This window comes from Dryobates pubescens, chromosome 5 (genome assembly GCF_014839835.1).
Source record: "Dryobates pubescens isolate bDryPub1 chromosome 5, bDryPub1.pri, whole genome shotgun sequence".
Classification (NCBI taxonomy): domain Eukaryota; kingdom Metazoa; phylum Chordata; class Aves; order Piciformes; family Picidae; genus Dryobates; species Dryobates pubescens.
Window position 1 is genome coordinate 45,950,001 of NC_071616.1, and position 25,232 is coordinate 45,975,232.

At 54.9% G+C, this 25,232-nt stretch overlaps 1 protein-coding gene across 1 annotated transcript in view; it reads left to right on the forward strand.

Moving 5' to 3' along the window:
• SPRED1 (sprouty related EVH1 domain containing 1) overlaps window positions 1-24,556 on the forward strand; it is a 71,555-nt gene extending 46,999 nt beyond the window's left edge. Inside the window, exons 3-6 of the mRNA XM_054162123.1 lie at window positions 715-883; window positions 5,343-5,392; window positions 19,407-19,565; window positions 23,456-24,556. Of these exons, the coding sequence (XP_054018098.1) occupies window positions 715-883; window positions 5,343-5,392; window positions 19,407-19,565; window positions 23,456-24,115 (1,038 nt within the window). The 3' untranslated portion in view covers window positions 24,116-24,556. The remainder of the gene's footprint in view (window positions 1-714; window positions 884-5,342; window positions 5,393-19,406; window positions 19,566-23,455) is intronic.
• Window positions 24,557-25,232: the final 676 nt, after the last annotated feature.

Sequence of the window (25,232 nt, forward strand, 5' to 3'; positions counted from 1 at the left end):
CCAGTCCAGCCTAGTACCTAATCCCTAACCCCTCCTGGCAGCTAACCCATGGCTCCCACTGCCACCCCCAAGCCTTTCTTGGACACCTCCAGTGTTCAAAGAACATCCAATCTCAATCTCCCCACTTCTAGTTTTGCTCCATCCCCCCAGTCCTGTCCCTCCCTGACACCCCCAAAGCTCCCTCCCCAGCTTTCTTGCAGCCCCCTGCAGATCCTGGAAGGCCACAATGAGGTCTCCTGGGAGCCTTCTCCTCTCCAGCCTGCACAACCCCAACTCCCTCAGCCTGTGCTCACAGCAGAGCAGCTCCAGCCCTCTGCTCCTCCTCGTGGCCCTGCTCTGGACACCTTCCAGCCCCTCCAGATCCTTCCTGTGCTGGGGGCTCAGTGCTGGCCATCAGCACAGTCCTGCTTGCTGGGGGGGAAGCTGTTTCCTGTGCTGGGCACCCAGCAGGTCTGCAGAGAGAGAAGTGCTTGCAGGAGGTGTGACACCAGCAGTGTCCTTACCCCACACCACCCAGCGCCTGAGCTAGCCCTGATGGTGAATGAAGTGCTAACTGCCTCCTTGTCACAGGAGGAGCTTCCAAGTGAGAGCCCTGCGCTCAGCTGTGGCGCTGGCTGCTGGCAGGCCGTGCAGCACCGCCTGCTCCCCGCTCGCCAGCCGCCCCTGCATCGCTCACTGATGTCTTTCCCTCCCTTCTCTTCTGCTGCCTGCAAGGTGGTCTTGGAGTGCACGCTGAAGAAGGACCTGGTTTACAACAAAGTTACTCCTACGTTCTACCACTGGAAGATCGATGACAAGAAGTTTGGCCTCACCTTTCAGAGCCCTGCTGATGCCAGAGCCTTTGACAGAGGCATCCGGAGAGCTGTAGAGGACATTTCTCAAGGTACAGCGTGGCGGCTGGGGGAGGGGCTGGGGTGGGGCTGGGGCGGGGCTGGGGGCGGGGCTGGGGATGCTGATTGTGCCGGAATGAGAGGAGCCAAAGCGCTTTGCATGCCCTTAAACGCCGCCAGCCTTGCGGGATGGGCATTGCCTTAGGGCAGGTGGAGGTTTTGATGAGTGCCCCTGGCATCCCGGGAGTGCCAGCCCTGCCAGGGCCTGCAGCTGGCTCACAGAGCTGGGGAGGGCAGCCCCAGAGTCACAGAGCTGGCAGGGTCAGAAGGGACCTCAAGGCTCAGCCAGTCCCAAGCCCCCTGCCATGGGCAGGGACACCTCACACCACAGCAGGTTGCTCACAGCCACCTCCAGCCTGGCTGCAAACACCTCCAGGCAGGAGGCTTCCACCACCTCCCTGGGCAGCCTGTGCCAGGCTCTCACCACCCTCCTGGGGAACAACTTCTTCCTCACAGCCAATCTGAATCTCCCCACTTCTAGTTTTGCTCCATCCCCCCCAGTCCTATCCCTCCCTGACACCCTCAAAAGTCCCTCCCCAGCTTTCTTGGAGCCCCCTGCAGATCCTGGAAGGCCACAATTAGGTCTCCTGGGAGCCTTCTCCTCTCCAGCCTGCACAACCCCAACTCCCTCAGTCTGTGCTCACAGCAGAGCAGCTCCAGCCCTCTGCTCCTCCTCCTGGCCCTTCTCTGGACACCTTCCAGCACCTCCAGATCCTTCCTGTCCTAGGGGCTCCAGAACTGGCCCCAGAGCTCCAGCTGTGGTCTCAGCAGAGTGGAGCAGAGGGGCAGAATCCCCTCCCTGGCCCTGCTGGCCACACTTCTCTTGCTGCAGCCCAGGCTCTGCTTGGCTCTCTGGGCTGCAAGTGCTCACTGCTGGCTCCTGTTGAGCTTCTCCTCCCCCAGCACCCCCAGGTCCTTTTCTTCAGGGTGCTCTCCAGCCAGTCCCTGCCCAGCCTCTATCAGTGCCTGGGGTTGCCCTGAACCCCAAGCCCAGCATAATAAAAACCATTGCCTCTCCTTTCTTTAGAGATGAGCAAATGGAGGAAGCTGGAGGGCTGCAATGTCTTACTTGGATCTTACTCTCACAAGCTCTGTTCTTGGAGGATAAGCTCTGAAGCTGAGTGACTTTAGACCCATTGAGTTCCCTTTGCATCTGCAAAAGCTTCCAGCTGGTTTTGCTTGCTTACTGACAGAGTAGTGCTGAGGGCAGGTTTGTATCAGACAGTAGAAAACTTGACTGTGACAGTGACAGGGGCAGCTGACCTGATGGAAAGCAGTGAGCAGGCTGAAGATACCCAGCTGGGAGGCTTGGCTGAGACACCTGAGGGCTGTGAGGCCATTCAGAGACTTGGACAGACTGAGAGCTGGGCAGAGAGGAACCTGCTGAGGTTCAACAAGGATGAGAGCAGAGTCCTGCCCCTGGAAGCAATAATAACCTGCAGCAGGACAGGCTGGGAGGGGATCTGCTGGAGAGCAGCCCCAAGGAGAAGCACCTGGGAGTGCTGGTGGGGAACAAGTTCTGCATGGGACAGCAATGTGCCCTGGGGGCCAAGAAGGCCAAGGGGGTCCGGGGGGGCATCCAGAGGAGTGTGGCCAGCAGAGCCAGGGAGGTTCTCCTCCCCCTCTGCTCTGCCCTGCTGAGACCTCCCCTGGAATATTGCATCCAGCTCTGGGCTCCCCAGCTCAGGAGGGACAGGGATCTGCTGGAGAGAGGCCAAGGGAGGGCTCCAAGGCTGCTGAAGGGACTGCAGCACTGCCTGGGGAGGAGAGGCTGAGAGCCCTGGGGCTGTTCAGTCTGGAGAGGAGAAGGCTGAGAGGGATCTGATCAATGTCTATCAATAACTGAGGGCTGGGGGTCAGGAGGCAGGGGACAGGCTCTGCTCAGCTGCACCCTGGCATAGGACAAGGGGCAGTGGATGGAAACTGCAGCACAGGAGGTTCCAGCTCAACATGAGGAGGAACTTCTTCTCTGTAAGGGTCCCAGAGCCCTGGAGCAGGCTGCCCAGAGAGGTTGTGGAGTCTCCTTCTCTGGAGCCTTTCCAGCCCCATCTGGATGTGTTCTGTGTGACCTGTGCTGGATTCTCTGCTCCTGCTCTGGCAGGGGGTTGGACTGGATGATCTTCAGAGCTCCCTTCCAACCCCTGACATCCTGTGAGCCTCTGATCATCAAGCTTCAATTCTCATCTGAAATGATAAAATGTGTTGCTGGAGAGGGAGGGCAGAGCAGAGCAGGGCACAGCAGAGCAGAGCAGGGCACAGCAGAGCAGAGGAGAGCAGGGCACAGCAGAGCAGGGCAGAGCAGAGCACAGCAGAGCAGGGCACAGCAGAGCAGGGCACAGCAGAGCAGAGCAGGGCACAGCAGAGCAGAGCAGAGCAGGGCACAGCAGAGCAGGGCACAGCAGAGCAGGGCAGAGCAGGGCACAGCAGAGCAGGGCAGAGCAGAGCAGGGCACAGCAGAGCAGAGCAGGGCACAGCAGAGCAGAGCAGGGCAGAGCAGAGCAGAGCAGGGCAGAGCAGAGCAGAGCAGAGCAGAGCAGAGCAGGGCACAGCAGAGCAGAGCAGAGCAGGGCACAGCAGAGCAGGGCAGAGCAGAGCAGGGCACAGCAGAGCAGAGCAGGGCACAGCAGAGCAGAGCAGGGCAGAGCAGAGCAGAGCAGGGCAGAGCAGAGCAGAGCAGAGCAGAGCAGAGCAGGGCACAGCAGAGCAGGGCACAGCAGAGCAGGGCAGGGCACAGCAGAGCAGAGCAGGGCACAGCAGAGCAGGGCAGAGCAGAGCAGGGCAGGGCAGAGCAGAGCAGGGCAGGGCACAGCAGAGCACAGCAGAGCAGAGCAGGGCACAGCAGAGCAGGGCAGAGCAGAGCAGGGCAGAGCAGAGCAGGGCACAGCAGAGCAGAGCAGGGCAGAGCAGGGCAGGGCAGGGCAGAGCAGAGCAGGGCAGAGCAGAGCAGAGCAGAGCAGGGCACAGCAGAGCAGAGCAGGGCACAGCAGGGCAGAGCAGAGCAGGGCAGAGCAGAGCAGGGCAGAGCAGAGCAGAGCAGAGCAGGGCAGAGCAGAGCAGGGCAGGGCACAGCAGGGCAGAGCAGAGCAGAGCAGAGCAGGGCAGAGCAGAGCAGAGCAGGGCACAGCAGGGCACAGCAGGGCAGGGCACAGCAGAGCAGGGCAGGGCACAGCAGAGCAGGGCACAGCAGAGCAGGGCAGAGCAGAGCAGGGCAGGGCAGAGCAGGGCAGAGCAGAGCAGGGCAGGACAGAGCACAGGTGTCTGCTGAATGGAGGGAACAGCTCCTTCTGCCTTGGGAAAAGTCACTGAAAGGCAGGAATTCAACCTAAATATTCTGTGGTGTGCTGCAAGTGCAGGGATTTGCTCAGTGTGTGATCCTTGCAGAGGGAGCATCATTTCTGCAGGGGAAATGCTTCTTGACAGAGAGGAATGGCTTCTTTATGGATTGTGCTGATGTCATCCCTCTCCCTGCAAGAGAAGTAATTAGAGAGCACGTGAGGCCTCTTCCCTCTCTCTCCCAGGCTCTCACAGTCCCAGTTTCTGCTGATTGATAGTCAAATGCAGCACTCTCTGCATTCCTGCCAACCACATCTATCTGCCTGGAGTTTCCAGAATGCTTGCATGGACAAGAATGGCCTCCTGTGCTTCTGATGGCACCTGGAAAATGCTTTCACAGTAAAGGTGTGAACAAGAGAGGAGCCTGGGGACAGACTGAGGGAGCTGGGGCTGTCCAGTCTGGAGGAGAGCTGGAAGGTGTCCAGAGGAGGGCCACGAGGAGGAGCAGAGGGCTGGAGCTGCTCTGCTGTGAGCACAGACTGAGGGAGTTGGGGTTGTGCAGGCTGGAGAGGAGAAGGCTCCCAGGAGACCTCATTGTGGCCTTCCAGGATCTGCAGGGGGCTCCAAGAAAGCTGGGGAGGGACTTCTGAGGGTGTCAGGGAGGGATAGGACTGGGGGGGATGGAGCAAAACTAGAAGTGGGGAGATTCAGACTGGATGTCAGGAAGTTGTTCCCCATGAGGGTGGTGAGAGCCTGGCACAGGCTGCCCAGGGAGGTGGTGGAAGCCTCCTGCCTGGAGGTGTTTGCAGCCAGGCTGGATGTGGCTGTGAGCAACCTGCTGTGGTGTGAGGTGTCCCTGCCCATGGCAGGGGGGTTGGGACTGGCTGAGCCTTGAGCTCCCTTCCAGCCCTGACAGCTCTGTGATTCTGTGAGGCTGGCAACACTCAGTGTAGGAAGCCAAGAGTGCAGCACTGAGTGGTGCTCAGCAGAATGCCCCTGAAAGACAGCTGGCTACTGGTCAGAAAAAGAAAGGAAGCTTCTTCCTTGTGTCCCAGCTGGATGCTGCAGAGGGCTCTGGCTGCTGGGAGCAGTGAGCTGTAAATCAGAAGTCAATAACCTTGTGTGCTGTGTTGTGCCTTTGGGGCTTGGTTTGTTTGATTCTGTTTTTTTCCCCTGTAGGTTATGCACCCTCCCAGAATGAGGTTGAAGTGGCAGAGGACTGCCTTCAAGTAAGCCTTCTCTTTTTTGTCCCACATTAATTGTGCAAATGTCCTGAAATCCCTGGGATGGTTTTTGATTTCCTGAGTGAGAGCAAGATAAGAGCAGTAGCAAAACCTCCTGCCCCTGCTAAGAGTTCCAGAACAGCTCTCCAGCAGCTGTAGGATCCTCTGTCCTGACCCAGGCAGTCAACATGTAATCAATGGGATGATTAACCAGCCTGGGTTTAATTTTTAAGTCCTGTTCTGGGTCCTCTTTTTGCCCCTGGGAGCATGAAAGATTCTGCTGGGCAATGAAGAAACCAAACAAACTGAGACACAGCAAAGGGATGAGGAATCTTCTTGCTTCTACTTGCAGATCCTGTTTGCTTGCCAAGGTCTCACTGCAGTGACCATTGTGTGCTCAGAGCTGAGAGGATGCTGGGAGAGGAGTGCAAGGGTGGAAGTTCAGAGGGGTTTCAAAGTACAGAGAAGCTAAAGCAGGCACTTGCTGAGGTTCAGCTTTGCATTGATCCTTCAGTTTCTGTAGGTCACAGTGACAGGAATGGCAAACACCTCCTGCTCTGCCTCAGCATTCTGATGCTTTAGGCAAAGCCCCCAAAGATGCTGCAGCACTGCCTGGGAGTGGCCAAGAATGCATAGAATCCAAAAGCCAGAGGAAAGAAGAGTCATGGGTCCAGCTGGACAGCAGCCCACAGGGTGCACTGCTAGCCCAGAAGGCCAGGGGCAGCCTGGGCTGCATCCAAAGCAGAGCTGGAGAGAGGGGATCCTGCCCCTCTGCTCTGCTCTGGGGAGACCTCACCTGCAGGGCTGCAGCCAGCTCTGGAGCCCTCAGCACAGGAAGGACCTGGACCTGATGGAGAGGGTCCAGAGAAGGGCCAGGAAAATGCTCAGGGGGTTGGAGCAGCTCTGCTATGAGCACAGGCTGAGGGAGCTGGGGGTGTTCAGCCTGGAGAGGAGAAGGCTCCAGGCAGACCTAAGAGCAGCCTGCCAGGACCTGAAGGGGCTCCAAGAAGGCTGCAGAGGGACTGCTCCCAAAGGCCTGCAGGGACAGGGACAGGGGCAATGGTTTGAAATGAGAGCAGAGCAGATTGAGATTGGATGTGAGGAACAAGTTCTGCAGCAGGAGGCTGCTGGAACACTGCCACAGGATGCCCAGGGAGGCAGTGGAGGCCCCATCCCTGGAGCTGTTCAGGGGCAGGACAGGGCTGTGAGCAACCTGATGCAGTGGAGGCTGTCCCTGCTTGCTGCAGAGGGCTTGGGCTGGATGAGCTTTGGAGGTCCCTCCTGACCCAAGGCATCCTATGCTGTGTAGAAGGAATGGCTGCAGTGTAACAGGAGCATCCTGCTGCTGCCTGGTGCTGCTCAGCTCTGCTTCCCTGTGCAGAGCTTCAGGGGCAGCCTGGGCTTCATTCAAACACATCTCACATTTCACAGGTCAGATAATTAAAGTCAAATGGAGCTGATAAAGCAAGAAGGTGACTCAGGGAGTCTTAGTGACAGAGAGCAGATAGCAGTTCCTAGATGGTTTGTGGAGGGGAAGGGTTCTGCAATTCCTGCAACATGAAATTCTTCATGGATGTGGAAGGGTGCAGTGTAGAACCCCTGCAACAGCAGCTCAGGAGAATCACAGAACCACAGAGCTGCCAGGGCTGCAAGGGACCTCAAGGCTCAGCCAGTCCCAGCCCCCCTGCCATGGCCAGGGACACCTCACACCACAGCAGGTTGCTCACAGCCACATCCAGCCTGGCTGCAAACACCTCCAGGCAGGAGGCTTCCACCACCTCCCTGGGCAGCCTGTGCCAGGCTCTCACCACCCTCATGGGGAACAACTTCTTCCTCACAGCCAACCTGAATCTCCCCACTTCTACTTTTGCTCCATCCCCCCCAGTCCTATCACTCCCTGACACCCTCAAAAGTCCCTCCCCAGCTTTCTTGGAGCCCCCTGCAGATCCTGGAAGGCCACAATGAGGTCTCCTCAGAGCCTTCTCTCCAGCCTGCACAACCCCAGCTCCCTCAGTCTGTCCTCACAGCAGAGCAGCTCCAGCCCTCTGCTCATCCTCATGGCCCTTCTCTGGACACCTTCCAGCACCTCCAGAGCCTTCCTGTGCTAGGGGCTCCAGAACTGGCCCCAGAGCTCCAGCTGTGGTCTCAGCAGAGTGGAGCAGAGGGGCAGAATCCCCTCCCTGGCCCTGCTGGCCACACTTCTCTTGCTGCAGCCGAGGCTCTGCTTCGCTCTCTGGGCTGCAAGTGCTCACTGCTGGCTCCTGTTGAGCTTTCTCCTCCCCCAGCACCCCCAGGTCCTTTTCTCCAGGGCTGCTCTCAAGCCAGTCCCTGCCCAGCCTATAGCAGTGCTTGGCATTGCCCTGACCCAGCTGCAGGACCTTGCCCTTGGCCTTGTTTAACCTCCTGAGGTTGTCATGGGCCCAGCTCTGCAGCCTGTCCAGGTCCCTCTGGATGGATCATGCCCTCAGCAGCCCTACTTTGATCTCAGGGGTAAGGAATCAAGTTATGGTGGGAGACTGAGAGTCAGGGCTTTATGAAGGATACTGCAATGCAGTGGGGATGCAGAGGAGCCTCCTGTTTCTTCCCATTTGATGGTAGAAGCAATGTGCAGTGTTGGCTGGGCAGCCACCTGTTGCTCTTTATTTAGCTTGCTTTATTTTGAGGCAGTTTGGAAGTGAAATTGCTATAAATAGTAGATATGGGGGACTTAAAATAGGAATGGAGACTTTTGACAGAGGGAAGGAAGTGTGTGCCAGAGTTAATGCAATCTTTAATCAGCATTTAAAAGCCTTGCTTAAACAGCCTTTGTGGCAGCAATTAATAATGGGGCAATTTCTGCAGGCCTAATGAGATTAGAGGAAACTAATTACCTCTTGATTATGCTGTCTAGCTGCTGCAGTTCTGCATAAGGATGACAGAGTTGGAGCAAATGGCTGTGGCTCCCTTTAGTTACCAAGTTGGTTGGTGGCACAGTGGAGAAAAGTGTAGCTGCATCACCTCTGCTGTTTCTGCATCACCTCTTGTGTGCCTGCATCATCTCTTGTCTGCCTGCATCACCTCTGCTGTTCCTGCATCACCTCTGCTGTTCCTGCATCACCTCTTGTCTTCCTGCATCACCTCTGCTGTTCCTGCATCACCTCTTGTCTTCCTGCATCACCTCTGCTGTTCCTGCATCACCTCTTGTGTGCCTGCATCATCTCTTGTCTGCCTGCATCACCTCTTGTCTGCCTGCATCACCTCTCCTGTTCCTGCATCACCTCTTGTCTGCCTGCATCACCTCTTGTGTGCCTGCATCATCTCTTGTCTGCCTGCATCACCTCTCCTGTTCCTGCATCACCTCTTGTCTGCCTGCATCACCTCTTGTCTGCCTGCATCACCTCTGCTGTTCCTGCATCACCTCTGCTGTTCCTGCATCACCTCTGCTGTTCCTGCATCACCTCTTGTCTGCCTGCATCACCTCTGCTGTTTCTGCATCATCTCTTGTCTGCCTGCATCACCTCTCGTCTGCCTGCATCACCTCTTGTCTGCCTGCATCACCTCTTGTCTGCCTGCATCACCTCTTGTCTGCCTGCATCACCTCTTGTCTGCCTGCATCATCTCTTGTCTGCCTGCATCACCTCTTGTCTGCCTGCATCACCTCTTGTCTGCCTGCATCACTTCTTGTCTGCCTGCATCACTTCTTGTCTGCCTGCATCACCTCTTGTGTGCCTGCATCACCTCTTGTCTGCCTGCATCACCTCTGCTGTTTCTGCATCACCTCTTGTGTGCCTGCATCACCTCTTGTCTGCCTGCATCACCTCTGCTGTTCCTGCATCATCTCTTGTCTGCCTGCATCACCTCTGCTGTTTCTGCATCACCTCTTGTCTGCCTGCATCATCTCTTCTCTGCCTGCATCACCTCTGCTGTTTCTGCATCACCTCTTGTCTGCCTGCATCACCTCTTGTCTGCCTGCATCACCTCTTGTCTGCCTGCATCACCTCTTGTCTGCCTGCATCACCTCTTGTCTGCCTGCATCACCTCTTGTCTGCCTGCATCACCTCTTGTCTGCCTGCATCATCTCTTGTCTGCCTGCATCACCTCTTGTCTGCCTGCATCACCTCTTGTCTGCCTGCATCACCTCTTGTCTGCCTGCATCACCTCTCCTGTACCTGCATCACCTCTTCTGTTCCTGCATCACCTCTTGTCTGCCTGCATCATCTCTTGTCTGCCTGCATCACCTCTTGTCTGCCTGCATCACCTCTTGTCTGCCTGCATCATCTCTTGTCTGCCTGCATCACCTCTTGTCTGCCTGCATCACCTCTTGTCTGCCTGCATCACCTCTTGTCTGCCTGCATCACCTCTCCTGTACCTGCATCACCTCTTCTGTTCCTGCATCACCTCTTGTCTGCCTGCATCACCTCTCCTGTACCTGCATCACCTCTTCTGTTCCTGCATCACCTCTTGTCTGCCTGCATCACCTCTCCTGTACCTGCATCACCTCTTCTGTTCCTGCATCACCTCTTCTCTGCCTGCATCACCTCTTGTCTGCCTGCATCACCTCTTGTCTGCCTGCATCACTTCTTGTCTGCCTGCATCACCTCTTGTCTGCCTGCATCACTTCTTGTCTGCCTGCATCACCTCTTGTGTGCCTGCATCACCTCTTGTGTGCCTGCATCACCTCTTGTCTGCCTGCATCACCTCTCCTGTACCTGCATCACCTCTTCTGTTCCTGCATCACCTCTTGTGTGCCTGCATCATCTCTTGTCTGCCTGCATCACCTCTTGTCTGCCTGCATCACCTCTCCTGTACCTGCATCACCTCTTCTGTTCCTGCATCACCTCTTGTCTGCCTGCATCACCTCTTGTCTGCCTGCATCACCTCTTGTCTGCCTGCATCACCTCTTGTCTGCCTGCATCACCTCTCCTGTACCTGCATCACCTCTTGTCTGCCTGCATCACCTCTTCTGTTCCTGCATCACCTCTTGTGTGCCTGCATCATCTTGAGAGATTTGGTGGCTGAGAAGCTGGCCAGGAGCAGGCAGTGTGAGCTTGCAGCAAGAAGGCCAAGGGCAGCCTGGGCTGCATCCAGGCAGCATTGCCAGCACAGCCAGAGAGGTGATTCTGCCACTTTGCTCTGCTCTGATGAGACCTCACCTGGAGTGCTGTGTGCAGCTCTGGAGCCTTCACCACAGGAAGGAGATGAAGCTGACAGAGAGGTTCCAGAAGAGGGCCTACAGCTCCCTCAGAGCTTCTTTACCTTCTCTGTTGCTGACAACTCCAGTCCAGCTCTTAGTATGGGATCCCCACCTTCCCTTCAGCTGCCTGTGAGCCTTGCTTCCCTGCTCACAGTCCCTCTCAGCTGCTGAGGGCATGCAGGCTGTGCTCACTGCTGCTGCCACTCAGCCAGCCTCAGCCTTGCTAAGCCCCTTGCAAGCAGAGCTGCACAAAGGAGCTGGTGCAGAGCTGTCTGAGCTCCTGCAGTGTTTGCCTTCTGGGGCCACAGAGAGCTCTCTGCACACCCAGGTGGAAATCTGCACCGGGAACTGGCCTGGGGAGGAAGTTTGGCTGCTCTGGTGTCAAGCCAGGCAGGCTGAAGGCAGCAGGCAAGCAGCTGGCTCAAGGCACTTTGCCTTCCTCCTTCACAGCTTGCCTCAGATCCTTGTCCCCTACCAGATAGCAGCTTCCTGCTCTGGAGCTCACCCAGCTGGGCTGGGAAAGACCCCAAAAGCTCAGATTGACTTGAATGAGTATTTCAGCAGCAGGGGATGCAAGAGGAGAGTTATCTGAGGGGCAAAAAGGGCAAGAGGAGACATTTTGGGGGCAAAAAAGTGCAATAGGAGACTTTAGGGACAAAAAGTGCAATAAGAGACATTTTAAGGGCAAAAAGTGCAATAGGAGACTTTAGGGACAAAAAGTGCAATAAGAGACATTTTAGGGGCAAAAAGTGCAATAGGAGACTTTTAGGAACAAAAAGTGCAATAAGAGACATTTTAAGGGGAAGAAGTGCAATAAGAGACAGTTTGGGAGCAAAAAAGTGCAATGTGAGGCTTTAGGGGCAAAAAAAGTGCAATGGGAGGCATTTTAGGGCCAAAAAGTGCAATATGCAACTTATTTTAGGGGCAAAAATGCAATATGAGACATTTGAGTGGCACAGCAGTGCAGTATGAGGCTTATTTTAGGAGCAAAAATTGCAGTAAGAGACATTTTAGGGGCAAAACAGTGCAGTAGGAGACTTATTTTAGGGGCAAAAAAGTGCAATATGAGACATTTTAGGGGCAAAAAGTGCAATCTGAGGCCTTTTAGGGCCAAAAAAGTGCAGTGTGAGACTTATTTTAGGGGCAAAAGAGTGCCCTATGAGATTTGATTCTTTTTATTCTCAGATGCTTTTTTACCTGGGTTCTGGATGCTAAAATGTGTAACTCTTGCTTTTGAGACCTGAAAACCAGAGCTGTTGAGCCTTAATTCCTTCCAGGCTCTGTTGACTCAGCCATCCTGGGGCTATTTATAGGCTACCAACACATTCATCTCTAGATTTTTTTCAGCAGTTGGGAAGCAGTGAGGATGGGGAGCAGGGTTTGCTTCTGACTTTCCTACTACTGGCAGAAGAAAAATTACAGGCAGGGGAGAGAAGCAAAAGAGTTCAGCTTGTTCCTACAGGAACATGGAAGGGAAAAGGCCTGCAACTTACAGGCATCTCTGGTGGGCTTTGGTGCATGCAAGGAGGAGGTGAATGCTTCCTGAGCCTCATTCCAGGATCTGAAGGGGGTTACAGGAAAGCTGGGGAGGGACTTTTGAGGGTGTCAGGGAGTGGTAGGACTGGGGGGGATGGAGCAAAACTAGAAGTGGGGAGATTCAGATTGGATGCTAGGAAGAAGTTGTTCCCCAGGAGGGTGGTGAGAGCCTGGCACAGGCTGCCCAGGGAGGTGGTGGAAGCCTCCTGCCTGGAGGTGTTTGCAGCCAGGCTGGAGGTGGCTGTGAGCAACCTGCTGTGGTGTGAGGTGTCCCTGCCCATGGCAGGGGGTTGGAGCTGGCTGAGCCTTGAGGTCCCTTCCAGCCCTGACAATTCTGTGATCCTATGGTTTCCAAATGCACTCTGTCATCAACATCTTCATTCCATTTGTACCCAGACAGAAGAGTTGACAGATGTTTTATTGGCCAAAACCAACCACTTGAGAGTCATCCCTTGCAAGGGAGTGTAAGATAATTCCCACTGTGCTGTTTGGATGGAGAAGGAAATGCTACCTGATCAAACACTACAGATTGCCAATACTTAGTGCATTTATCTATTGGCCATGTGTGGCTCCTAGGTGAAAGAATCCTGAATGCTCTTAGCCATTGCTAGGTTGGCCTGGATGATCTGGGAGGTCTCTTCCAACCTGGCAGATCCTCTGGTTCTATGATTTAAAATGATTCTAATAATCTCCTGTGCTAGAATCATTTGGGTTTGTTAAGACCACCACATTTAAACCTGTCTCTTGTGTTTGCTAGCATCCAACAGCAGATTTACAGCCCCCAACCCACCCAGAGCTAGGTTTGGCTTATCAACCACCCAGCCCACCACACACAGATGCACACGTCATGGAGTCTCAGGGCTGGAAGGGACCTCAAGGCTCAGCCAGTCCCAAGCCCCCTGCCATGGGCAGGGACACCTCACACTGCAGCAGGTTGCTCACAGCCACCTCCAGCCTGGCTTCAAACACCTCCAGGCAGGAGGCTTCCACCACCTCCCTGGGCAGCCTGTGCCAGGCTCTCACCACCCTCCTGGGGAACAACTTCTTCCTCACAGCCAATCTCAATCTCCCCACTTCTAGTTTTGCTCCATCCCCCCCAGTCCTATCCCTCCCTGACACCCTCAAAAGTCCCTCTCCAGCTTTCTTGTAGTCCCCTTCAGATCCTGGGAGGCCACAATTAGGTCTCCTGGGAGCCTTCTCCTCTCCAGCCTGCACAACCCCAACTCCCTCAGTCTGTGCTCACAGCAGAGCAGCTCCAGCCCTCTGCTCCTCCTCGTGGCCTCCTTTTGCTCCATTCTCCCCAGTCCAATCACTCCCTGACACCCTCAAAAGTCCCTCCCCAGCTTTCTTGTGAGGTAGAAGCAAGGAGTGGGCTGCAGCAGGGCTGTGGTCTCCCCTCCATCCTTGTGTGCAGCCTCTGGAGTGAGTCAGAGCAGAGTATTTTTAACCGTGCTCGCAGAACAATGTTGAGTTCTCTGCCAGGCAAATTCTCTCTCTCCCTCTCTGGCAAACTGGGAGCAGCCAGGAGAGAAAAATGTGAAGAAGAGGAGAGAGGAGCTGGGCCTGGTTTTCATTTTCTCTCCAGCTGTCATCTGGCTTTGAGCTGTGCTGGGGAGCTACAGCTGGAGCCGGTTTATCGCCTTACCCAGCATCCCTTCGCCCGCGCCCAGCGGCTTCGGCGCTCCTGGGCAGGGGGCAAAGCCCACCCCAAAGGGAACAAAACCAGGAGTGGAGAGCAGCTCTTGGCAAGCATGGGCCAGGAATGGCTGCAGCAGCAGCTGGGAGCAGAGCAGAGTGCCATTGTGCACTGGGAGCTGGCCCAGGCTGCTCCACAGCTGATAGGAGCCCGGAGGCTGTGGGCTGTGGTGGCTCAGGCCTGCAGGGAAGGAAGGGGGGATGTGTGCAGCTCTGTCTCATGGGCTGGCTGCTCAAGGTGCCAAACTGAGCTCTGGGTGGGGGCAAACTTCTGCATCTTTGCTCCTGAGCTCAGTGTGCTTTCAGTACAGCAGCATCCTTGTTCCCAGGGCTCTCAGAGCACAGAGCAGGGTGCAGGAGACCTCAGAGATCATCCAGCCCAGCCCAGCACCATCTGAGCAGCTAAACCAAGGCAACCAAGGGCCTCAGCCAGGCTCCTCTCTCATCACTTCCAGGGATGGTGACTCCACCACCTCCCTGGGCAGCACATCCCAATGGCCAGTCTCTCTCTCTGGGAAGAATTTCTTCCTAACATCCAGCCTCAACCTCCCCTGGCACAGCTTGAGGCTGTGTCCTCTTGTTCTGGTGCTGGCTGCCTGGGAGAAGAGACCAACCCCCACCTGGCTACAGCCTCCCTTCAGGCAGTTGTAGAGAGCAATGAGGTCTCCCCTGAGCCTCCTCTTCTCCAGGCTAAGCAACCCCAGCTCCCTCAGCCTCTCCTCACAGGGCTGTGCTCCAGACCCCTCCCCAGCTTTGTTGCCCTTCTCTGGACACCTTCCAGCATCTCAACATCTTTCCTAACCTGAGGGGCCCAGAACTGGACCCAGGACTCAAGGTGTGGCCTAACCAGTGCTGAGCACAGGGCAGAATGACCTCCCTGCTCCTGCTGACCACACTATTCCTGATGCAGGCCAGGATGCCATTGGCCTTCTTGCCCACCTGGGCACACTGCTGGCTCATGTTCAGCCTCCTATCAACCAGTCCCCCCAGGTCCCTCTCTGCCTGGCTGCTCTCAGCCACTCTGACCCCAGCCTGTAGCACTGCCTGGGGTTGTTGTGACCAATGTGCAGCTCCCAGCACTTGGAGTTGTTGAATGCCATCCTGTTGGGCTCTGCCCATCTGCCCAGCCTGGCAAGGTCCCTCTGCAGAGCTGCCCTACCCTCTAACAGATCAGCTCCTGCCCCCAGCTTGCTGTCACCTGCACATTTACTGACTGAATCCCCTTGTCCTGATCATCAATAAAGACACTGAACAGCATGGCAGTGTCTGCCCCACTGGTTAGCCCTGGAAAAGATGCTCAGCACCTCTGTCCTCTATGAGCTGCAGCCCTTCTGGACTGCCAAGGGGAGCTGTGGAGCTGCCTGTGGGAGCATGTGCAAGTGTTCTGCTTGCTCTGGAGTGTAGAGAGTTTGTTTTGAGGAAGGAAAACCTGTGAATGACCTGTAAGGACTGGAAGCAATGGGAGTTGTTGCAGGGATTGCTCCTGGCTGCTTTCCCCCTGGATGGGAGGAGGAGTAGTGTCTGCAGGTCTCATCCTTCTCCCTAGCCCACTCCAGCTGCTAACAGCTGGGGCAGTGTGGGGGTTGTGTGCAGCAGGAGATGTTTGAGGAGTAAAAAGTGCAAGATGAAAGTTACTTCAGCAGCAAACAAAGTGCAATGTTGAGGCATTTTAGGGTGAAAAAGAGCAAATAAGAGAGATTTGGGGAGTAAAAGGTGCAAGGTGAAACTTACTTCAGCAGCAGAAAGTGCAATAGTGAGACATTTTAGGAGCAAGAAAGTGCAGTAAGAGAGATTTGGGGAGTAAAAAGTGCAAGGTGAAAACTATTTTAGCAGGAAGTGTGCAATAGTGAGACATTTTAGGGTGAAACAGTGCAATATGGGAGATCTGGGGAGTAAAAAGTGCAAGGTGAAACTTACTCCAGCAGCAGGAATTGATGCATGAAGCTTATTTTAGCAGCAAAAAGTGCAAGACTGAGACATCTTAGGAGCAAAAAGTGCAGTGTGAGACTTATTTCAGCAGCCAAAAAGTGCAAGATGAGACACTTGGGGAGCGAAAAAGTGCAACTTCAAACTTCTTGTCACAGCAAAGAGTGCAGCACTGAGAGATCTCAGCAGCAAAGAGCACAACAGGAGAACCTTTAGCAGTGCAATTTGGGAGGGTTTAGGAGTAAAAAGTGCAAGGTGGAACTTGTTTCAGCAGCAGCAAGTGCAGTGCTGAGGCATTTGGGGAGGAAAAGTACAGGGTGCAGCTCATTTGAGGAGCAGAAAGTGCAATGTGAGACGTTTTAGGGGCAAAAAGTGCAATCTCAAGCTTGCTCTAGCAGCACAAAGTGCAGTATGGAGACACTTCAGCAGCAAAACCTGCAATGTGAGAGGCTCTGGGAGTAGCAAGTGTGAGGTGAACTTCATTTCAGCAGCAGAAAGTGGTACATGGAACTTACTTTAGCAGCAAAAAGGGCAGCATGAAACTCCCTTCAGCAGCAGGAAGCGCAGCACTGAGGCATTTGGGGGGCAAAAAGTGCCACAGGAGACTTCTTTTAGCAGCAGAAAGTTCAATATTGAAACATTTTAGTAGCACAAGTACAATAGGAGAGGGATTTTAGAGGCAAGAAGTGCAATAGGAGACACTTCAAGGGCAAAAAGTCCAATTGAAAAGTTATTTTGGGAGCAGAAAGTCCAATCCTGAGACATTTCAGGGGCAGAAAGTGCAACATGGAACTCACTTCAGGAGGAGAAAAAGTTGAACCTGAGACTTCCTTCAGCAGCAGAAATGCACTGTGAAACACATTCCCAGCAGGAGCTGCTCCCCTCAGGGGTCAGTCCTGGGACCAGGCTTGTTCATCACCTTTGTGGGTGCCATGGACACTGGCACTGAGTGCACCCTCAGCAGGTTTGCTGCTGACACCAAGCTGTGTGGGGCAGCAGACAGCTGGAGGGAAGGATCCATCCAGAGGGACCTGGACAGGCTGCAGAGCTGGGCACAAGCCAACCTCAGGAGGCTCAACAAGACCAAGGGCAGGGTCCTGCAGCTGGGTGGAGGCAATCCCAGGCACAACTCCAGGCTGAGCAGGGACTGGCTGGAAAGCAGCCCTGAGAAGAGAGACTTGGGGGTGCTGGGGGAGGAGAAGCTCAGCAGAGCCAGCAGGGAGCACTTGCAGCCCAGAGAGCCAAGCAGAGCCTGGGCTGCAGCAAGAGAAGCAGAGCCAGCAGGGCCAGGGAGGGGATTCTGCCCCTCTGCTCCACTCTGCTGAGACCACAGCTGCAGCTCTGGGGCCAGTTCTGGAGCCTCTGCCTCAGGAAGGATCTGGAGGTGCTGGAAGGTGTCCAGAGAAGGGCCACGAGGAGGAGCAGAGGGCTGGAGCTGCTCTGCTGTGAGCACAGACTGAGGGAGTTGGGGTTGTGCAGGCTGGAGAAGAGAAGGCTCCCAGGAGACCTAATTGTGGCCTTCCAGTATCTGAAGGGGGCTACAAGAAGGCTGGGGAGGGACTGCTCAGGATCTCAGGCAGTGATAGGACTAGGGGGAATGGAATGAAGCTGGAGGTGGGGAGATTCAGGCTGGAGGTGAGGAGGAAGTTCTTCCCCATGAGAGTGGTGAAGCCCTGGGATGAGTTGTCCAGGGAGGTGGTTGGGGCCCTGTCCCTGGAGGTGTTTAAGCCCAGGCTGGATGAGGCTCTGGCCAGGCTGATCTAGTGTGGGGTGTCCCTGCCATGGCAGGGGGGTTGGAACTAGATGATCCTTGTGGTCCCTTCCAACCCTGACTGACACTAGGATACTCCTGCACATCCTCTGTGTTGGGCAGGCAGTGCTTGGTTGTTTCAGTGCAGTGACCCTGGGCTCTGAGGTGTGTTCCTGGCTGCAGCAGTTTCTCCTTGTAAGCATTTAGAACAGCCCTCAGCCCAAAAATAGTTGCAGGCATCTCTTCCTCATTCTGGATGCAGCTCTTCTGTGCTTTGAGCCCAGAGGTTTGGTGCCACTGGGCAATGTGCAAGCAGGAGCAGCTCCTGCTGGGAATGGGCTTCATAGTGCACTTCTCTTTTGCTGCTGGAATAGATCTCATCAGGCACCTTTTTGCCTCTAAAATGTCCCTTGTTGCACTTTTTGCCCCTAAATGTCTCATATTCCACTCTTTGCCCCTAAAATGTCTCTTTTTGTCCCTATAGTAAGTCACATACTGCACTTTTAGCCCCTAAAATAAGTCTCCTATTGCACTTTTTTGCCCCTAAAGTAAGTCTCCTATTGCACTTTTTTTTGGCCCCTAAAATGTCTCTTATTGCACTTTTTTGCCCCTAAAATGCCTCATTTCTGAGGTCTTTTCCAGCCTGGTTGGTTCTATGAATCTAAAGTAAGCCCCAGTCGGCTCAGCTTAAGGCACAGGAACTCTTTGGTTTTCTCTTCTTTCCAGAGGCTGCATCATCTTCCAAGCCAACATTCCCCCCAAAGAGGCTTCCTGTTCCTTCTTTTGAGGGGCACACACCCCCTGGATACCTCACTGCCCTGCCACATGGTCTCAGTCTTGCATCAAGTTGCCTGATGGAAGCTCCATGGCAAAGGCAGTCATCAGTTGTTTAACACACACCTCTTGTAGTTAGGTATTTCACTTGAGGCAGTCTGACTCTTCCTTTCCAGCTGATCTTCCTTTTCCTTTGTTCAAAGGTCTGCCCAGCTTTCCTCTGCTCAGCCTCACCAGCTGTTGGTTTGCTCCCAGTGCATAGCTGTGGATGCTGGCAGTCTCCTGGGTGCTTAGAGAAGGAATAGCCTCAGAGGCTGATCTTGCCTTCCCAAAAGCTTCCTCAGACTGCTTTGGGCAACTGAGTTACAGGCAGGGATCTGCGATGCCCAGGTGGTGTGAGCAGGAGCTCTTTCTGTCTTCTGGGGCTGAGAGAGTTGCCTGCTGAAATCACAGAGTCACAGAATGTGAGGGGCTGGAAGGGACCTGGAGAGATCATCCAGTCCAACCCCCTGCCAGAGCAGGAGCACCTGGAGCAGGTCACACAGAACACATCCAGGCAGCTTTTGAGTATCTCCAGAGAGGAAGACTCCACACCCCCCTGGGCAGCCTGCTCCAGGGCTCTGGCACCCTCACAAGGACAAAATTCTTCCTCCTGTGTCCATGGCACTTCCTCTGCCTCAGCTTCCACCACTGCCCCTGGTGCTGGCATTGGGCATCCCCCAGCAGAGCCTGGCTCCAGCCTCTGGGCACTCACCCTGCACAGCTTTAGCACCAGCAAGGAGCTCACCCTCAGGCTCCTCCTCTCCAAGCTCCAGAGCCCTCAGCTCCCTCAGGCTCTCCTCATAAGGAAGATCTTCCACTGCCTGCAGCATCTTTGTGGCTCTGCTGAACTCTCTCAAGCAGTTCCCTGAGGTCCTTCTTGACCTGAGGGGCCCAGAACTGGACCCAAGATTCCAGATGTGGCCTCAGCAGGGCAGAGGAGAGAGGAAGGAGAACCCCTCTGGACCTACTGACCACACCTGCCAAAGATGCATTTGAAAGCCCTTGTGCCCATCCCAGGTCCTGCAGAGTGCTAAGTGCAGGTCTGGGTGAATCTGGGGAGGGTTTGGTTCTGGTTTGTCCCAGTGCAGAAATCATTTCAAGGGAGTTGTTGCTCTCTCCTGCAGGCTACTCAAGAAAACACATCAGGTTCATTGATGAAAGATCACCTGTTCCAGCAGGACACTGTGGTGACCAGTGACCCTTACAGCAGTGCCAACTTAAGGCCTTCAGCACTGGAGGATTTCAGCAGCAGGAGAGCCTGTTTGCCTAGCCAGCCCAACCAGGTGAGACAGCAGCAGAAGCAGCACTCTTGCCTTTGCTTGCCTGCTCTAACAGCACAGCCTGTGGTGTCTGACCAGAGCTGAGGCCCTCTGTGTGGTGGTGTGCTCTCAGACTCTTGAAATAGGATCCTGGGGGGCAGCCAGAGGAGTGTGGCCAGCAGAGCCAGGGAGCTTCTCCTCCCCCTCTGCTCTGCCCTGCTGAGACCTCCCCTGGAATATTGCATCCAGCTCTGGGCTCCCCAGCTCAGGAGGGACAGGGATCTGCTGGAGAGAGCCTAAGGGAGGGCTCCAAGGCTGCTGAAGGAACTGCAGCACTGCCTGGGGAGGAGAGGCTGAGAGCCCTGGGGCTGTTCAGTCTGGAGAGGAGAAGGCTGAGAGGGATCTGATCAATGTCTATCAATAGCTGAGGGCTGGGGGTCAGGAGGAAGGTGCCAGGCTCTGTTTGGTGGTGCACAGGAATAAGACAAGGAACAACAGCTTCAAGCTTGAACATGGAAGGTTTTACCTCAGCATGAGGAGAAACTTCTTGACAGTGAGGGTGGCAGAGCCTGGAGCAGGCTGCCCAGAGAGGTTGTGGAGTCTCCTTCTCTGGAGCCTTTCCAACCCCACCTGGATGCCTTCCTGTGCAGCCTGCCCTGGGTGATGCTGCTCTGGCAGGGGGGTTGGGCTGGATGCTCTCTGGAGGTCCCTTCCAGCCCCTGATGTCCTGTGGTGCTGTGGACAGACTGCCTCAACAAATCTGCCACTTGAAGTCAGATTTTTGTATTCCTGACTTCTGTAGCTGCAGCCTTGACCTTTGGAGGTCCCTTCCAGCCCAGACCATTCTGAGATGCTGTGACAAAGCTGCTTGAATTGGGTCATGAAATGGTCATTGGTCATGGGCTGGGCTTTGGTCCCATGAATCCTGACTGGCTGAGAAGCAGCTTCCCCAGCAGTGTCCTGGGTGCATGACACAGGGCAGCACTTCTCCTCAGCATTTTCATTGAGGCACTGTTGGATGCTTTCAAATCTCCCACTTGAGCCAGAAGAGTCAACTTTGGTGCAGCAGGCAGATCAGTGGAAGGCAGGAAAAGCTTTCAGCTCTTGGTAAACAGATTCTTTGAATCACTGATGCCCCTCTGATGTGAGGAAGGCTGAGGTGCAGACAGCTCTGTACAAGAGGTCATGCTGAGGCAGGCTTAGATGGGCAGAGCCCTGTGGCAGCTTCTCCTTCAGCAATCCACAGCTTGCTTTGTTCTCAGCCTTAAGGGACTGACAGGTTTGGCAGGCAGTAGGGAGCAGATTTAATTGTGAGTTGGGTAATAATTGTTTTAGGTCTTACTCCTAGAAGCAGACACATGGGAAGCTTTGTAGCATCAGCTTGGTGACAGAAGTCAAAGCAGAATGCAAGTTCAGAGTGGTGAACACTTCCAGAGCAGCTCTGCTGTGAGCACAGGCTGAGGGAGCTGGGGCTGTGCAGCCTGCAGAGGAGAAGGCTCCAGGGGCACCTCAGAGCTGCTGCCAGGAGCTGAAGGGATCCTGCAGGAAGGCTGCAGAGGGACTTTCCATCAGGGGGTCTAGAGACAGGCCCAGGGGGAATGGATTGAAGCTGAGGCAGAGCAGGGTCAGACTGCAGCTGAGGAAGAAGTTGTTCAGCAGGAGGCTGCTGAGGCTCTGGCACAGGCTGCCCAGGGAGGCTGTGGCTGCCTCCTGCCTGGGCCTGTTGAGGGCCAGGTTGGAAGGGACCTCAGAGCTCATCCAGCCCAACCCCCACTGCCAGAGCAGGGGCACCCAGGGCAGGGCACATCCAGACAGAGCTGGAAAGGCTCCAGAGCAGGAGACTCCACAGCCTCCCTGGGCAGCCTGCTCCAGGCTCTACCACCCTCACTGGGAAGAAGCTCTCCCTCCTGTTCCCCTGGCACCTCCTCTGCTCCAGCTTGCCCCCAGTGCCCCTTGTGCTGTCCTTGGCCATCCCTGAGCAGAGCCTGGTTCCAGCCCAGCACATCCTTGTCCCCAGCCATGAGGGCAGCCCTCAGGCTCCTCTGCTCCCAGCTCCCAGCCCCAGCTCCCTCAGCTGTGCTCACAGGGAGATGTTCCACTGCCTGCAGCAGCTCTGGGGCTCTGTGCTGGACTCTCTCAAGCAGTTCCCTGAGGTCCTTCTTGACCTGAGGGGCCCAGATGTGGACACAATATTCCAGATGTGGCCTCAGCAGGGCAGAGCAGAGGGGGAGGAGACCCTTAGCTACCTTCAAGTCTTTTGTGCCCCTGTGTCCTGTCACCATAAGGCAGAGCTTCATTTGCTTTGAGTGTGTTCCTTCTTGGTGCCTTTTGAGCTAAATGGTCTTAAATTATGGTAAATTCATTACCAGCTGACAAGTCAAAAAGCACTTCAGTGTCTGCCTGCCAGGCCTTTAAACACAGTGGGGTTAAGTACTTCATATCAGCTGAGGGGAGATGCCTTCAGAAGCCACTGTCAGTGATGGATCACAGTGCTGAATGTTCTTCCCATGGCAAAATCCTTGCCTGGAACACAGCTTGGAGAGCAAGTAGCTCAATGCCCTCTTGCAAAAGGGGATGTGAGGAACAAGCTCTGCACCAGCAGGCTGCTGGAACACTGCCACAGGTTGCCCAGGGGGGTGGTTGAGGCTCCATCCCTGGAGCTATTCCAGGTGAGGCTGGACAGGGCTGTGAGCAACCTGATCCAGTGGGGGATGTCCCTGCTGGCTGCAGGGGGTTGGACTGGGTGAGCTTGGGAGGTCCCTTCCAACCCAGAGCATTCTGTCAGTCTGTAAGTGGAGGGAGTCTGAAACCCTGAAGCAGGAATAAAGGAAAGCTTCTAGAGAGCATGAGAGACTCCAAGTGGCTGTGTCAGGGAGTGGATCCTGTGTCAGGGAGTGGATCCTGTGTCAGGGAGTGGATCCTGTGTCAAGGGATCATCACTGAGCTGAAAGGCTGGCACCTGAGGTGCCACTGCTCTGTGGAAGCAGCTGCCACTCTGAGATGGGAAAACCTCTATTGGAGAGCAGTCCAAGGAGCAGGATCGAGTTTGATGTGGACACCAAAGGAACCAGAGCTCTGCTGAGGGACTACAAAGCCAGGAAGGAGTACCACAGGTGATGGTCCTCAGCTGATGCTAAAGGCTCCCTGCTTCCAGAGGCCTAGGAGTTCTCTCAGCAGTAAAAGGAGCTGGAATTTGTGTCTTCAGGAAGCAAGGAAGCAAAAACCACCACTTAGAAATTTGCTGGTCTGCCTTGAGCTGTGGATTGGCATAAACTGGGGGCTCTGCTCTAGGGAACTTGCCTTGCTTTGAGTGCATTCAGAGGAGTGTGGCCAGCAGAGCCAGGGAGCTTCTCCTCCCCCTCTGCTCTGCCCTGCTGAGACCTCCTCTGCAATATTGCATCCAGCTCTGGGCTCCCCAGCCCAGGAGGGACAGGGATCTGCTGGAGAGAGCCCAAGGGAGGGCTCCAAGGATGCTGAAGGGACTGCAGCACTGCCTGGGGAGGAGAGGCTGAGAGCCCTGGGGCTGTTCAGTCTGCAGAGGAGAAGGCTGAGAGGGATCTGATCAATGTCTATCAATAGCTGAGGGCTGGGGGTCAGGAGGCAGGGGACAGGCTCTGCTCAGCTGCACCCTGGGATAGGACAAGGGGCAGTGGATGGAAACTGCAGCACAGGAGGTTCCATCTCAACACAAGGAGGAACTTCTTCCCTGGGAGGGTCCCAGAGCCCTGGAGCAGGCTGCCCAGAGAGGTTGTGGAGTCTCCTTCTCTGGAGCCTTTCCAGCCCCCTCTGGATGTGTTCTGTGTGCCCTGTGCTGGGTTCTCTGCTCCTGCTCTGGCAGGGGCTTGGACTCCATGATCTCCAGAGGTCCCTCCCAGCCCTTACCCTGGGGTGACCCTGTGCTTTGCCATTTGCAGGTGCCCCTGAAGTCCCTCAGGCACGTCAGCTTCCAGGACGAAGATGAGATTGTGAGGATCAACCCTCGGGACATCCTGATCCGGCGGTATGCGGACTACCGGCACCCCGACATGTGGAAGAGCGAGCTGGAGAGGGAGGAGGCAGACTCACACCCCCCCTTTTCTAAAGCAGACAGTAAAAAGCCTGACTATTTATACCCCTGTGGGGATGGAACTAAGTCCAACTCCCTGAAAGACTCCAAGAGCTCTGTGGTATTTAAATCTCAGCCCTCCTCGTCCAAACTGAAGAGCTCCAAGAGGAGGAAAGAGGAGGGGGAGCGCTCCCGCTGCGTCTACTGCCAGGAGAGGTTCAACCACGAGGACAACGGGCGAGGCAAGTGCCAGGACGCCCCAGACCCCATCAAGAGATGCATCTACCAAGTCAGCTGCATGCTGTGTGCAGAGAGCATGCTCTATCACTGCATGTCAGACTCGGAAGGAGACTTCTCCGACCCCTGCTCGTGCGACACCAGCGACGACAAGTTCTGCCTGCGCTGGTTGGCGCTGGTGGCCCTCTCCTTCGTGGCTCCCTGTATGTGCTGCTACCTCCCCTTGAGGGCCTGCCATCACTGTGGGGAGCTGTGTGGGTGCTGTGGAGGGAAGCATAAAGCTGCAGGATGAGTCAGCCCTGCTGCCAAACAGAGCTTGTGGAGAGGAAAAAACACCACCACCACCGACGGCGACGACGACGACGACTGAAATCTTTGAGGCATCCGGCCGGGGGTTGAGGAAGCTCTTCCTGTGGCAAGCTCGAGGGGGAGAGAGAGAGGGAGAGAGGGAGAGAGGGAGAGATGCTTGGTGTGGAGGAAGGAAGCAAGGAAGACTTGTCAGACCCTGGGCATTTTCCAAGTGCTAGCCATGCCTGACTCTTCCCTTGGGAGCTGCGAGTTGCTGGAGGAGGTTTCTGGGCTCGGTTTTTATCTTCATTTCTTTTCGACGGGGATTGAGACCCAAAACGCAGAGCAGAGGAAGGAAGCCTTGTGGTGATCGTTGGCTCTAAAATGAGTGCTCTAAACTCTGACCATACTAAAAGGGATTAACTTGGGGGCCACTTTGGACACGTGGGGGGGTGGGGGGGAGAAGCCTCTTTTGAGAGGCTTTAAACAAAAGCCCCCAGCTGAGGGGAGGGGAAGTCTAAACGGTGCACTAGGAGCAGCTGGGGGAGAGGTGATGGAGAGAAGTTAACACTTGGCTTAAAAAGGAGGAACAAAATGGATTTGAAGTGCAACTAAATCACTTATTCATAGTTTGTTGGGGTTGGTTTGGGGGGAGGGGGGGTTGGATTTTGTTTGGGGGGGGGTTTGGAAGCAACTTTCTGTATAAATAACATGGGGGGGAAAGGTTTCTATTTAACTCGAGGGGTAAGGTACGAGCTCTGCCCTGGGGAAGGCCTCAGCTCTGGGAGCTCTGGGCCCATGGCTGCTCTCACACATTCCATGGTAGCATTTGCAGTCCTGCATTCAGTTCATTTAGTCACTACTTGGCTGGGGGGCTGGGGGGTTGTTTTTTACTATTATTATTATTATTATTATTATTATTATTAATTAATTAATTATTCCAAATGGACAAATTTGCTCTTTTTGGGGGTTGATTTTTCCCTTCAGTCCCTTTTGGGTTTATTTTTGTTACCCTTCAGTTCTATTTTTCACCCTTCTTCAGCTCCACTTTGAGTTGAGTTCTGTTTTGTTACCCTTCTTCAGCTCCACTTTGTCTTGAGTTGTATTTTCTTACCCTTCTT